The sequence below is a fragment of the Thalia democratica genome, chromosome 1 (assembly GCF_965202585.1).
Source record: "Thalia democratica chromosome 1, ktThaDemo2.hap1.1, whole genome shotgun sequence".
NCBI lineage: Eukaryota > Metazoa > Chordata > Thaliacea > Salpida > Salpidae > Thalia > Thalia democratica.
In genome coordinates, this window is record NC_139165.1 from 58,357,939 (window position 1) to 58,373,768 (window position 15,830).

At 24.5% G+C, this 15,830-nt stretch overlaps 1 protein-coding gene across 7 annotated transcripts in view; it reads right to left on the minus strand.

Moving 5' to 3' along the window:
* LOC145849114 (nesprin-1-like) overlaps positions 1 to 15,830 on the minus strand; it is a 159,589-nt gene that overhangs the window by 94,936 nt on the left and 48,823 nt on the right. For all 7 annotated transcript variants that reach the window (XM_082954201.1, XM_082954200.1, XM_082954202.1 and 4 more), the window contains 2 exons: positions 15,034 to 15,126; positions 14,441 to 14,635 (listed from right to left, as the gene is read on the minus strand). In XM_082954201.1, coding sequence (XP_082810327.1) covers positions 14,441 to 14,635; positions 15,034 to 15,126 — 288 coding nt within the window. The remainder of the gene's footprint in view (positions 1 to 14,440; positions 14,636 to 15,033; positions 15,127 to 15,830) is intronic.

Below are 15,830 nucleotides of genomic sequence, written 5' to 3' on the forward strand. Positions count from 1 at the left end.
TAAAGAACATTTACTACTTCAACAAATATTAGCTGCTAAAATTATTGGCTCTTATTAACATCATAATTTTTTTTGATCAAACTTCTTGTAGAATTATTTACTAATAGCTTCTGTATTCAAAACAAGTACTAGATTTTTAAAGTTTATTTTTGTTTTGTTAAAAAAATTATGTCTGTTTTGTTTTATTTTCAAATTTTAGCCAACATTCAATTTCTACAAACACTGTTTTCTCATAACTTTATTATTTTTCAAATTTACTTTTTGTACTGATATAATTTTTGAGCAAAGCACCGTTAACAAAGCAATAATTAATGGTAACGCTCTGTAGCATAAATAACGCTTTGGAACGGTTGCGTAAAATTATTTTCTTAACTATCAACGGCAACAAAATAATCTTAATAAAACAGAAAAACACAACTACATTTCCAAGCGTTTTTCTTACGGCTCCAACATACTCCGAACAGCAACAAGTTGGTAAAGGAGTTAAGTTTGCTATCAACCTAGTAGTGATTTTGACGTTAGCTGCCACGATTAGTGCTATGGCATTAATCGTTCTTCTTCTCAAGTAAAAGCTTGTTTGATTGTTTAAGCTGTTTTATTAAGTTTAACTTTTCAATTTTCATTAAAAAAGTCTTTAATAAATACAAGGTTTAACGTATTAAATTACAACAACCAATTTTAAATTTCAGTTTCAAAATTTTGATCAATTGATTTTTCAAACAGTTCTCGCCAAGCAGGTTCTTTACAGACTTCTTCTAAGTTTATAAAATTAGACCAGCTAGGAGAAAGTACCAAAAAAGACAACAAGTTAGTTTTTTTTTAACAGTAGTTTCTTTTTACAATTATTCGTACTGGATTGTTTTGAAATTAGAAAAAAAGCTATAAAATAGTCTGTTTTTAAGCAATAAAACAAAAAGTTAAGTATTTATTTAATTGCTTTTTATCACGGAATTTTTTTTTTAACTAGGTTTATCTTTTAATTGCTAGTAGATGATACTTTATGTATATAATATTTTGAGTTTTGACTTATTCGTTTTGACTTTATTCATATAAGTAACAAAAAGACACTACATTATGGTATACTTACGATTCCACACGCGCACAATTATAATCTTCTTTTTTTTCTTTATTTATTTATTTATTATTTTTTTTTTTTTTTTTACTATCACTGTTACCCCTAACCCTTACCCTTGGTCGGTAAGCGGTTCTCAGGTTTGGTCGGGAGAGAGTTGTGCGCGGGTAGCAATTGATCGCGGATTGGAACTGAGGGGGTTCCCCTACATTATAACTCAAATTAAAAGTAAAAGTACCGCAAGTCATTAAAAGACTTCTATTTCAATTGTGTTTAGAACTTATGTATTAGCTTATTTTTAAGTTTATACAAGCATTTAGCTAGTTTTTCCAGTGTTATTTCTAGGACCTATAAAGCTTTCATTTTTATTTTTTTAGTTTGGAATCTTTAAGGGTATTTTGGTTAATTTTTTTAAGCTTAATTTTTTATTAAAAAGTTTATCGTACTAATAGTTTAATAAATTTAAAATTATATAAACCTTATGTACTACTGTCGGAAGGTTTTGTTAGTTTTAAGATACCATTTGTAAGATGAAATATACAAGCAAAATTTATTCTCTTTCTTTAATATTTTAGTTTTTGTCTTACTTAAACGTTGTAGACATAAGAAACTATATTTTCTTATTAATTGATATAACGAATTAAAAATAACTTTATAGGTTTAAAGTAATAAATATAAAGCTTAAGTTACTTCTTAAAAAACTGTATTTACAAGTTTATACAATATAATTCAAAAAGTGTAAGTTTTAATCATCTTTATAACTTGCTATGTTTAGGAAAATAGCTGTAGTTTCTAAGCCAGAGGTCAGCAATCTGCGGCCCGCGAGGTACTTTTTAACTTGTATTATACTTTTTTAAAACGATAAAAATCAAAGGTTGTGCAATAAACATTTAAAATAAGGATCTAAATTCAATAAATACTCTTTACTACTGCTTTATTATTGCCTATTTTATCATATCTTTTGTTTAAAACTGTATTTTTTATAAAATTTATTATTACAATTTTAAAATAAGTGCGGCCCTTGAAGATATTATTCTAAATAGTGCGGCCCGCGACAAATTTCTTTCTACGAAAATTGGCTCGCGAGTCACAAAAGGCTGCCGACCTCTGATCTAAGCTTTAGTGTTTGATATTGTGGCAATCACAAAATTGAATAAATTTACAAACTTATCTATGAAAACACCGCATCAAAATAATTTCACAAAAATTTTTCAAAAAATACGTCACTAGAAATAATATTGAATAATTAAAAAAAGGAAATCTAAATAGACTAAATATAAAAAATCAAATGGTTGTTTAGAAAAGCCTACACATTTTCTATTGCACAACATATAAGTTTAAAACGTTTTCACATTGCTATTGTTTTATTGAAAATCCGTCTTCAATAAACTAATAGAACTAGAACACCTTTATGCAATTAATTCAAAATTATATTATGACGTAACAATTCAAAACTGTATATAAAATTAAATTGTAAAAAGCTAGAAAGTTTTTAGTAAACTATAATGATATTTTCATATGTGAACGACAAACATATTAAGACAAAAAAACATCCTTAACAACAAACTGAGAAAGTTAAAAAAATAATTATTCTACATATAACTTTTTTGGGGTACAAAATTTAGCAAAAAATATCGACAAATACATTGTACTTTTATTGAAATAGAAAATTTTTCGATACACGCTTTTCAACTACTATTGTGTATAAGTTAGCTATGGAGTATAACTAACACTTATTAAACCTTGATACATATAATAAGAAAAATAAGAAATATATAATAAGAAAATATAATAATTAATATATTTTCATACTTAACTCAATCTATATATTTACCAAGTACTGATTTAGAAAAAATACTTCAAACCTAGTATCTTTTATTAGTTGCTCATTTACCTTTTTAAAGAGAATAAAATTTATAAGTTATTGAACCAACTTGTAAATTTTTTTCGTCAAAACAAGTAACTTTTGTGTGCTATAGTACAAGCTAAGTAAATTTTTTGTTCTAAAGACCACAATATGTTTAATATTAAGTTCATTGAATCAATAATACACACATAAGTTTTAATTCAAAATTGAAACTTATCTGTTAAAATTTACCTCAAAGAAAATATTTACGAAAGTCTAACAGAACCTAAACCTTGACTTACGTATGCCGTGAAAAAAGCTCAAGCTAACATAAAGTGGACAATGTACTACATGTTGCAGAGCAGTTAGACAAAGCTGACGTAATAAGCAAAAAATGCTTCAAACAAGCAGTTATACACTTATTGGTCAAGACTAATCTATGTTTTGGTGTATCTTGGAGCCCTAAGTTATTTTTCAAAGGACGCTTGTTGTTTAGCACTTATTGGCAGTTAACAGGGACCTATATTCAGTAAAATAAGGCTGTGTTTCAATTTTCTTAAAACAGTATTTTGGTTTGTATTTTTGTCAAAAACGATGTTACCATTAATTTTCGATAACGTAAACTACTTTTATACACAAGAATAATTATAGATAACAAAATAAGAAAGTTTAATTTCTGCATATTCGTTCAAGGTCCGTCTTTAGTAGTAAAACATTGTAGTTATTATTGCCGTATATTTATTAAAACAAAATTAGTTTGTAAGTTTATTATATACTAAAACTTCAAGTTTACTTATTACTTAGCTTTCAAAGTTATCAGTGATGGAAAATTGAAAAAACCTTAATAAAAACATTTTTTATGGTGAACTTCATAGAATGTCAAGAAGTTTGTCAAGAGAAATTACCAACGTAAAAGTTTGCTCCAAAAGTTTAAAATAAAGGATTCTTTTATTAGACATTATATTTTAAGAATCTGCTACTAAAGTATTTAATAACTAGTTAGACATAGTTTGTTAAGAACAATAGTTTAAATAAATTGAGAAAAAAACTAAGTCTTAAAGTTTTTACTTTTTTTTAACTTGGAGATGCATCGTTAAAAATAAAACTTTGATGTTATTGTGAATTTAATCTTTTTTCTTCAAAAATTATGCCTGCTAGTTTTAAGTATACAAAATGTATTCAAGTCAATAAATAAACAATGGAAAATGCTATATAAATAAACATTATATAATTAATACACAATATCTACAGAAAAAAAAATACATAAACATTACTTACTAACCATTTGTATGTTTTATTGGTATGTTACAAACTATAAACACATCATAAAATTTTGAAAACCCATAAAGAGGCGAAAATTGTAAAAATAAATTAAAGTGTCACAAAGTTGTGATGTGTAAACTAAAATTGTTAACGTTTTGGTTTGTAAATTTTATATATAAACTATTGGATTATAATAGTATTATAATATCTTTTACAAAAACCGAAGTAGAATATAACTAATTATTTTACCTAACTTAATTTTAACTCTAGTTTGTTTTTACAACGCGAACAAAAAAATATTTATAAACTTATAGCACACTAAAATTCTAGTCAATTACTTGTTTACTTAATTGAATGACGAAACTTGGCACAATTATCTATATATACGTAATAAAGTATATTCAAAAAGAAATAATACATACTCTTTTAGCTATTTTATTGTCTTATTCTAGCCTTCATAATATTTTCTAATATAACTTCGTTTTAATTTTTTTAATCAAGAAGTAAATAGTTATAACAAAAATTTACACAGTACTTGCTTTATTTAACTGACGCCGTTTCTTTGTGTTAAACAGTTAACACAGATCTATGGAGTCCTGAAAAAAAGTACTTACTACTAAATATAGTAAAGCAACTACTGTGCAAATGGCTATTTTTAATTTATAATCATACTTTTTTTTTTTGATGTTTGTGAGCAAACCATTAGCAAGTAATTTTTGAATATTTTAAATCAATAACATATAGATTTTTAACTTAAGTAACAGTAAAAAATGATTTATTTTTTATAAAACCCTCAGCTTTAAGCTTTTTTTAGGGTGGCTGAAGATAAGAACTGAAAAGACAACTGATAATGGAAAACTGTTATTTTTCACTTCATTATATTGTTTGATATTAGTTAAACTAATATACAAATTGTATAAGTTTTAAATTATGTTTTAAAAACAAACGATAATATTAAATTGTATAAATTTTTCATTAACTGTCTTTATTTACAGTTGTATACTAATTGTTTTCTTAGCATTTAACGTTTGTGCATTATCACATTTTGGCAGTGTTTTACGTGACTGTTTAATAAGAAAACTTTATAAGAATTGAAAAATTTTTATTTGTTATTCAATATTTTTTTGATTATGTATCACATGAAAATTTCTTTTCAATGTTGGTAAATTGTATTTTTTTAGACAACTTTTATGTAACCGTTGTTGTACCGAACTTTTGTACTTTTAAATGTTTTAATGAAATAAAGAAAAAATAATTACTTGTATGTATTATCAACTTTTTTTCAAACTGAAGCTTTAACAATCTAAAAGTGTTATAGTTTTAAACAATCATGATAGTGAACTTTTATTTTAACTTGTAATTAGTTTTTAATAAAAGTCATAAACAAATACTACATTTGTTTCAAAAATATATTTTTGAATATACTTTATATAATATTAAAAAAATATGTTCAGCGAGAAATTACTGTGTTGCATTTTTGACATTCCTGTTATTAGTAATCACATCATCAACACAAGTTTCTGAACCAATATGTGGGTCAAAGCTAGATAGAAGTTCAGGAGATTTTTTTTACGAACAGCTGAGTATACCGTCTTTAGAAGTAAATGAAATAACTAAAAACTGCAGCTGGAGTTTTGAAAATACACCTGTAGAAGCGGAAGTTTTGCACATCAGAATTGCATTGATAATAAAAATTCCAGTTATCATACTACCAGATGGTTTTTAAGTTTTCCAGTAACTTTGAAAGTAGCCTTGTTTAAGTGATGTATATATTTTATAGTATTATTAAACATTTCGATTATAACTATAAATATATTTAGATGAGTTTTTTTTTTAATTGATTGTTTTAGGTAGCAGTCTATCATTGAAAAATGGAAGAAAAGATCTTCTGCGACCATTAGATTTCTACTACTCAATAAACTCATTGTCAACACAATGTAAAAAAAGTACAAAGAAAATGACGTTCAAAAAATTATCCATTGTTTTATCATCAAATAAAATGACCCGGTTGTATGGATTTTACGAATTTTTGTGCGGTCGTAACTGTACGAGTTGCGATTGTTTTAGAAAACGTATACTATTCTCTTTCATTTTGCTTTAGACTTATTACTTCTTAACCAAGCAAGATAAAGTATCAAAATCATTTTACTCTTTAATTGTTTTTTAAATAAAAAAAAATTTTCGAAGTAATAATAAATTAAAATTTTTTATTTCTAACTATTAGTTAATAAAGTCTAGATATTCAGATAATTGTTTTATAGAAACAAGTCGTTATTCTGAAAATTACAAAAATGATGAAGTTATGATTCCTTTTAACTTATTTCTTGCTGTAGTTAGTGGACTTGCTTCTTTGCTATTTGTGGCAATTGTAATACTGTGAGTAGCTTTTTAGATTTAAATTTTATCTTAAAAAGTCTAGTAAAATGATATAACTAAATTTTTTAGATGCTGCAGGTATATTTGCTGCAATAAGTTTTTATTTGATTCCAAAGAAGACAATTATCATCCTACAACAAAAGAAAGCGATATAAACATCAGTAACAAAAGAACGACAAGAAGTGACACAGTAGCAACTTGTAACACTGTTGTTTCTATGGAAACTACTTCGAGAAAATATCATTTTGAAGCTCAACGTAGTAATATTGTCGAAGCAGCAAGAGCAAGACCAATTCAAGAAAATGAATACGTTACTATGACTGGCGGTGAAGTCTTAACTTGTTGTGGAAACCAATTTGACTACAATTCGTATGAAAATGACATATCATAATACCAAGCTTTCATTGAAATTTCATGTAGACAAAAATTACAAATCACAAATAATCCTCAAATCTATCCAGGACACAGTCAATGTTCAGTTGTGATTTTTATACGGCATCAATTAGACAAAATAGTCAAATAATTTTTTAGTTTGAAACGTTTTCAGGAGTTCTGCTTTCTTTGTCAATAAACTTTGAAAACTAAAACATATTTTTGCAACTAAGTTAAAGTTAATGAAACAAATATTCTATGACGTAGTCATTCAAAACTGTGTATAATTAGTTTGTAAATCGGTATAAAATTTTTAGTATAAGATAATGATTTTTTGTTTTAGAAAGATATGTTTTTCTTTACTTCATCGATTACAGTAACTATTTAAGAAAAAATATTTACATCAAATAGTTCATTAGTAAGATATTTTTTATTTTGACGTTTACATCCAAAGATTTTTTGTTTTTATTTATATTTTATTTAAATTTACTTTTACAAAAAAGAATATCTATATCTTATACTAAAAACTTTATTACCTATTTAAAAACTAGTTGTACACAGCTGTGAATTACTACGTCATAATTTTTTTTTTCATTAATTTTAACTTCGTTGCTAAAATATCTTTTAGTTTTCAAAGTTTATTGAAAAATTATTGACAAAGGGAGCAGAACTTCTGAAAACTTTTCAAACTAAAAAGTGTATTAAAAATTTGTAAGTTTTTTTTTAACGATCGTTTGACTATTTTGTCTAATTGAACTTTTATAAAATAGAATTGATGAGCCGTTAATTTTTCAAAAAAGACTTCTAAGTTCTATACAAAGTTTTAAGTGTTCTAAATTTTTTAGTTTCTAAGCTTATATCTTATGTAAAATTAACAAATTTTTAGAGTCTATGCGTTATGTTAATAAAAAAGCTCTTGAATTTTATGTATTCAATGTTTTTTATGTTGTACAAATAAAAGTATAATCTATTTTTGAGTTATTTATTAAGTATTAGTGCAAGTTAAAACCTACAGTAAGGCTTACAAAACTGTTCAGTATTTAATTTTATCAAATTTAATAATTTTAAATTTGAATTAACTTTACATATAATTTATTTTATTACTAAAAAATGTTTGCAGCGGAGTTATATTAACTTTTACTTTCTTTAAGTACAAAAATCTTGATTACGTTTAAAAAATTTTTGAATATTAAATAAGAAATAGTTTACAAAAAAGCCAATTTTCTAAAGATCTAAAGTTCAATATAAACATGTTCTATTATAAATGACCGTAAGTCTTTCTGTACTTCAGGGCCTTTGACCATATCTTTAAGCGTAGTTTTCTTTATCAATTTCTATAGATATACTATAACAATTTTAAATAGTATTTTAAGTCTAACATTTTTTAAATGACCTGATTTCTATGTACCTTTTCACCGCTTAGTAGTTTTTAAACTAGGTTTTTGTTTTTGATGCTTATAAGTTTTTACGCCTTCTTAGATTTACTTTTATACGACTACTCATCAAAATATAATAAAATATCACTTTAAGTTATTTTTTTCATAAAACTTAAGAGAAAACATAGGTTACAGTTGCTACTTATAAATTACTAATCAATATCATTTACGATAAAAATAAGATTTTAAAGCAAAAAAGCTAAAACTAAGATAAATGAATGTTTTAAGTACTTATTAACATTACATACGTACAAAATAAAGTTTGCGAAGCACACATATATTTTTTGTTTATAAAGACCGTGTTTTAACAAAGTTTTTTAGATTGCATGGTTTGAAAATTTATCTGTATGTCTATTGATCAGGGGCGTGTCTAGACTTTTTTCAAAGGGGGTCACAAATTTTTTTTTGTTTTTTATTTGCCGCTTAAGTACGCATTTCTTTGGTATGCACTGCTTGGTAAGTACGCAATATTTAGCTGAAAAACTCTGTGTTTCGAATGCTTTTTTTTCTGCTTAGAAATAAAAAAAAAAACATATAAGTAGTAATAGAAAAATACTATATTTTTTTATTTAATATACTGTATTAATTTTAGATAAATTAAAACTAAAAAAACCAGAAAAAAGTTATGAACTAACAAATTATATATCAAAATTCAAATGTGTTTTTTAAAACAAAAATATAACAGACATAACTAACTTACTCTATAAAAAATTAACTTTTTTATCAGGAAACAATATTATAAATTAATTAAAACTAGAATAAATCTTTATAAAGAGAATTTCATTTTTAAATTAAATGTTAGTATGGATGAAGTTCTTACAAGTTTTTCTTTTAAATTTAAAACTATTTACAATTATATATTTATTTATAATGAAAATATATTTTTTCAAGTAATTTAATCTATAAAAATTGAAAATTCACTAAAAAGAATGTATAGACTTATACATTTAAATTAAAACATATTTTGAAAATTTATTCTAGTTTTAATTATTCTATAATATTGATTTCTGATAAATAAGTTAATTTATTATAGAGTAAGTTAGTTTTGTCTGTAATATGTTTGTTTTAAATAACAGATTTGAGTTTCAATAAATAATTTGTAAGTTCATAACATTTAAATAAAACGTAAGAGAATTTCAATTTTGATTTAAATGTTAGTATAGATGGAGTTCTTACAAATTTTCTTTTAAATTTTAAATTTTTTACATTTATATATCTATTTATAATAAAAACATTTATTTTCAAGTAACTTAATCTAAAAAAGTTGAAATTTCACTGAAAAAAAAATTTAGACTTATACAATTAAATTAAAATATCTGTAAATTTTATTTAAATGTTTGCCTGATGGTGCAGGAAATCTGATGATGGTTTTGAAATCTCTTTGAGTTGAAAATTTCAAAAAATTAAGAATCAACTTTGTGGTTAACAGATATACAAAAATTAAACAATTTAAATAAAAATATTACAATACCATTAAATGATAAAAGAATAAATTGCCAGGTAGTGTAGTTGTCTAACGATGATTTAAAAATTCTCTAAATTGAACTTTTATAGGTTTAACCCAGTTGGTTGACAAATAAACAAATAATATAAATGTTCAAGTACAAACACAACATTATTATATAATAACATAACACAAAAGCTTCAAAACAACATTATTATATACAATAAACTAAGTAATATAAAACTTTAGTGATTTTGTTGGACGTTTTTTAAGTAAAATTTTACTTACTAGTTCAAAAACAATACTTAATCAACAGTTAATTACACTAATTAACAATTTATAATGGGAACTAACAGCATCTTAGTAAAAAGTTTCTTAGAAAAAAAATGCTACTTTAGAACTTTTACCTATTATGACGTCACAATTAAAAATATATTTAAAATTTATTTCAGCTGGGCAAAAACGAGCAACTTTTTAATCTTTCAGTGTTGTAAATTCAACATTCATTATTCAAAATTTATCAAACAACCAAACAAAGTCAATAAACAACGTTTTTAGTGATATTCTAAGAATCTTTTTTTTTCTTTTTTTTCAGGGGGTTCACAGAAAAACAGGAAACCAGTCAAAACACGCCCCTGCTACTGATGCTTAAACTTATGTGTATATTAGTCAACATCTAATAAAAACTATAAAAATTTATATTATTTATGTATGCTGTTGTTGGGAAGATTTTTAAATTTTAAATATACCATAATTTGAATGAATTAAGCTACTTTTTTTTTGAATTTATATTTTTACATAGTTTTTTGAAATAAAACTATATTCCTAAATCAAGTTACAAATATAATTTAATTATTTACTGAGTATACAGTTTAAAAAATAAGTTTTAAAGTTTTAAGACGCATAAATACAAGACTAAAACAAATACTAAATTTAATCAAATAGTATAAAAAATATTAAAAAAGATATACTATATATAAGATATATAAAAAAGGCCATACGGGGGTTCAACACATTTTTACAACAATTAACATTGGTTTATATATGAGGCTTAAAGTATAAAACACAAGCCATTTTTTATCGAATTACAAAATTCATTCATTTGTTTAGATATTGTGTTTTTTTTTAAGTTTCCAATACAAGCTTTAAGTTTTTTAGTATAGAAAGCACATTTTTCATTTTCAATTTTCTGGGGAAAATAAAATTTAACTAAAAACTATCTTTTCCTTCATTTTTTTGAGCTAGAGACCTCAAATTTTCAGGAAACATTGTTTTTATAAGGTTGGAATTTTAAAAATCGTAAATAATAAAAACTTTGAGAAATAAAACAGATGGTTATTTTTAATTTTTTTTTTTTGAAAACGATTTTCTGTCGAAAATATTTTAATATTAGTAATGGACTCACTGTAAAAAGTTAAAGAAGATGAATAAAGAAATAAAGAAGAAGATAGATTTTTAGTGAAAAAATCTTTTTTTGCGTTTTTGTTTTGCGCGTTCTATGAAATCTTTTGAGCTTACAGACCATGATCGCTTATATCTTAAAAATAACTTTTAATTTTTAAAGAGGTAAAAAATGTCTGTTAGCTCAGATAAAACTCTAGAAAATAAGATAGAATTGTAAAAATCAAGGCGGACTGAAACAAAAATCAAAATTTAAAAGTCTAACAATAGTTTTCCTTTACGATTTATGTTATTTTACAGGTTAATTTAGACCTTTGTTTCTTGATCAATATCGATTTGAGGCTGATGGTGCATTCTTCTATAATTTTTTTAACGGTTTTAGAGTTTTGGCAGTGTGTGCAGTTGTGTTGTTGGTCGAATATCGCGCTTTTTTTTAATAAATTGTCTGTTCAACAGCGGTGTGCAATTTGTCGAAAAACTTGTCTCGACGTCTCCTCTATATAGGAGGTGCTTAGATCTGCAGAGCAAGTGTATCTCTCTCTCTATACACGACGTTTCCGTATTATTTCCAAGCATTTGCTTTTCTTAGTAGTTATTAACAATCTACTAATTAACATATCAATACTCAACTTTTATATAACACATGTTAATTTTGTTTTTGTTTAATTCTTCTATCTAAACGTCATAATACTTTAAAACCTACTTTTTAAACTTTACACTTATTTAATAACATATTTTAATTTGTTTTAAATTAAACAATTCAAAGTTCTCGACTTAAATAGCTTTATAGAAGTTTCTATCTATTTTTTATTTTTTATTTTTTCAGTTTATTAAAAGTAATAAACTTTAAAAATTAATAATAGACAAAAATCTCATTAGTAAATAATTTCAAATTGTTTTGTCACTTGATATAGAAATATAGTTTTGTTTCAAAGACGTTTGTGAAAACCAAAACTAAAAAAGAAATTTAGCAATTTAACTTAATACATGTTATCTTACAAATGGTTTATTAAATTGCTAGTTATAGTTTTTAGAATCCATAACTAGAAAAATTTATGTAGTTGAACTAAAATATATGGCCATAAGCTACACAGAATTATAAATGACCTGATCAGCCGAAAATCAACAATTAAATTAAAGTTTATCAGATTTGTATTTTACACTTAAAAAATAAGTAATGATGAAAAATAAAAATAAAAATTTCATGTTTTTTCTTTAAATTTATTTGACATCTTTCGTAGCAAGTCTTATCAAAAATTATACCTTACTCAATTAAACTGAATTGAAATTGAAATAAAAATATACTGTAGCTGACTGTTCAAAAATATAGGTTTAATCGTTTGCTAACAAAAGATCCTGGGAAACTCGTTAGATTAAAATCAAACTAAAATAAACCAGCGATAAAAATGAAAATAAAACTGCACTTTAAAAAAACAAAATTTTACGAGAAACTAATTACTTTAAAATTACAACATATTAAGGATTTGAAAAGTCTAGTTTGGTATACAAACTTTTTCTGCTTACATAAACTAGGCCTTAAAGATTGAATGCATAAGGCTTGCAAAATATGTAGCTAAAAAGAGTTCTCAGCTCTAACAAAGACTGAAAAGTTTAAGTAAGCAGAAAAAGTTCGTATACCAAACTAGACTTATGAGTTTTATTAGTACAACAAAGTTCTACAGTTTAAGCATTTAGTTATTTTTTTGCATTCGATTATTACGTCATTTAATATTTCAAAACTTTAAACTGCAGTATATTCTTATTTCAATTTCAATTCAGTTTAATTTAACAAGATATAATTTTTGAAAAGACTTACTACGAAAAATCTCAGATAAATTTACAGAAAAAATGAAATGTATTCTGTTATATTTTAAACATTAGTTATGCACCGGAAAAAAGCTCTAAAAATTAATGACAAGTTTTACACATACTGTGTGAAATTCAAATAATAATAATAATAATAATAATATAGTTGTGCATTAGAAAGGGATTGTCAAACATCAGCTCTCAGGCCACATTCGGTCCATTAAAGGTAGGAATGCGGCGAACGAACATGTTTTTACTATAAATTGGGTGTGGCCCATGAAAGATAAATTTACGGCTCGCGAAGGATAAAATGTAACCTGTGACCATGTAAATTTTTGAAACTTACACTAAATATTTGGTATCTGAAATGAAGTAAAAAAGAGTCATATTTATATTTGATGGGAAATTTGAAAAAAAAAAAACGTTTTAACTAAAACTATAACTGCGGCCAGCGAAGACTTTTATTTTCAAAAATTAACCAACGACTACCAAATGCCTGCCGACCCAAGAATTATAATTCAAATTAAACTTGGGTAAGGTTAACACTATGATGAAAAGCAAACTTTTTTTTGTTGTTGAAACTTTTTTTTAATATAGCTTTTTTAAACAAACGTCTTTTTTGCTTACACATAGCCCTGGATTTAGCTTCTTTAAACAAATACGCCAAATAATATGTCATTGTATATATAATGAGCGCAGGCTATTAGACAAAATCTATTATCATTTTATCTGTCAAAGCAAGCTGTTTTATTCAACAAATAACTACTAAATGCCGAAAAAAATCTATTTTACGTTTTACCAGCTTTTACTCACGTATTTAGAAACGTTTAAAAATATTAAATACTTGCTTTTCTTTGCATAATTAAAGCAGATTATATTTCAATTTTGTAGCCACTATCAAATTACATCTAAATTTGTAAAAAAAAATATGTTTATATAAACTAACCATAAACTCTTACTCTTTATACATACTTTTTTATATAAAGATTAACACAGCTTTCAGTTAAAGTGTAAAAAATATTTTAAATTTCTATAGAAGGCGCTATATATCTATTTCTGAATAGTGTGTTTGTTAAAGACACACTGAAGCCAAGATCTGTGTAAGTAGCACTGTTTTTTATCGACAATCTACCGAAATTGAAAATATTTTAGAACTAGAAGTTTTTACACTCAAATTTTTTTTTAAGTTTTAAGAATTTTGTTTCAGATACTTATAAGTTTATTTACATCATTGATGAGTGAGTGAGCATTACCGTCATTGAAATAATATATGTTTATAACTATTTTCTTAAACATAAAAAATTTATATAAATTTTAAAGTTGGACACTTAAAAATCTTTAATATCATTTTGAATTTTTTGGAACAAACCGAAGTAGGCAAACTTTTATAATTAATTATATATTACAAATTAGTTCTAAAATACCTCTATTTGCTGCTTAGCTTCCTTGACATCATCTAAGCACACTTTAGTGTTTTTACGCAATAAACGCTCAAAAGATATTAACCATGAAGTAAATCTTTCGATCGCTTCCGAGTAAATTATGTGACTATCGAGTGCTGACGTAACTATTCTTTTCCGCTCAAGCAGTTGTTTTGGAAGTTCTTCTAGCATCAGTCTCTGTTATTTACGGATTAGTAAAAAATATTATCAAAACTCTAGAAATTTCATAGATTTTTTTTATCTTTTAACTCCAATAAATATATTAAAACACAAAAATATAAACTTTTAATTAGTATAACTATTAACAAAACTCTAGGTATATACTTAATATTTTTTATCGATCACCTCATTTAAATCAAACTTCAATGACATTGTACAATTATAAAAAGTAAAAAATTTTATCTATAAGTATTTACAAAAGTAAAATGAGTTTAAATAATATTGTTATAATCAGCTAAGTTTATAAGAAAATATCTCAAAAATCTTAGTTTAATTTGTAAAAAAAAGTAAGAAACTTTTTCGAAACCTTTTTCATAGTTTATAAGTCGAAAAACTTTATATAGATACATACTTACCACTTTTTTAATTCTGTTAAAAGCCTTGCCAAAATCAATTGGTAACAAAAATGATGTTTTATTCAACATTTCAGTTATTTCATCTATGTTAATCTGTTATAAATAAATAATCACATATAACTATCAGTCTAAATAACTTTATCTAACTAGCGTATTTCGTTTTCTAAAATTTGGTATTCCCAGTCAGCCCAAACGCACTGAAGGATAATAAAGGGGACTTGTTAATCTAAACTTTTTGTAGTTAATGATGTTTGTGAATTTTTAGAAAAGTAAAACTTTAAGATTGCCTAAAACTATATTAGAAGACTTTTTTAATTTACGTAGTTTTTTTTAAGCAAAACTTATCATACTTAAAATATTAGCATTCAATTTTTTTGAAATTGCTTTTTTTTTAAACATAGCTTCATTTAAATTACAAAATGAGGAAAATAAAACTTATATTTTAATTTTTTATTTTTTGTGTTTTTTTAGTTATTAGTGAATATTAAATACAAAGTTTAGAAATAAATTATTAATAAAAATAATCAAAATCGTTCTATTTGAATTATTAATTTAAAATACACTCAAAATTAAAGTTCTCTAGGTTGTTTAGGAATATAAACTGTAAATTCTGTAAACTAAATTCAAAACTATCTTAAACATTAAAAATATAAACACATAGACCATTGATTATGATATGTATAGTATATAATATGAATTTACAAAAGCAAAGATATTTATATATTTACATAGTCCGCTTCAGCTCTTTTTTCACAAACTTTAAATGTTTACTTGGACCGAAAAAAAGTGCAAATTTT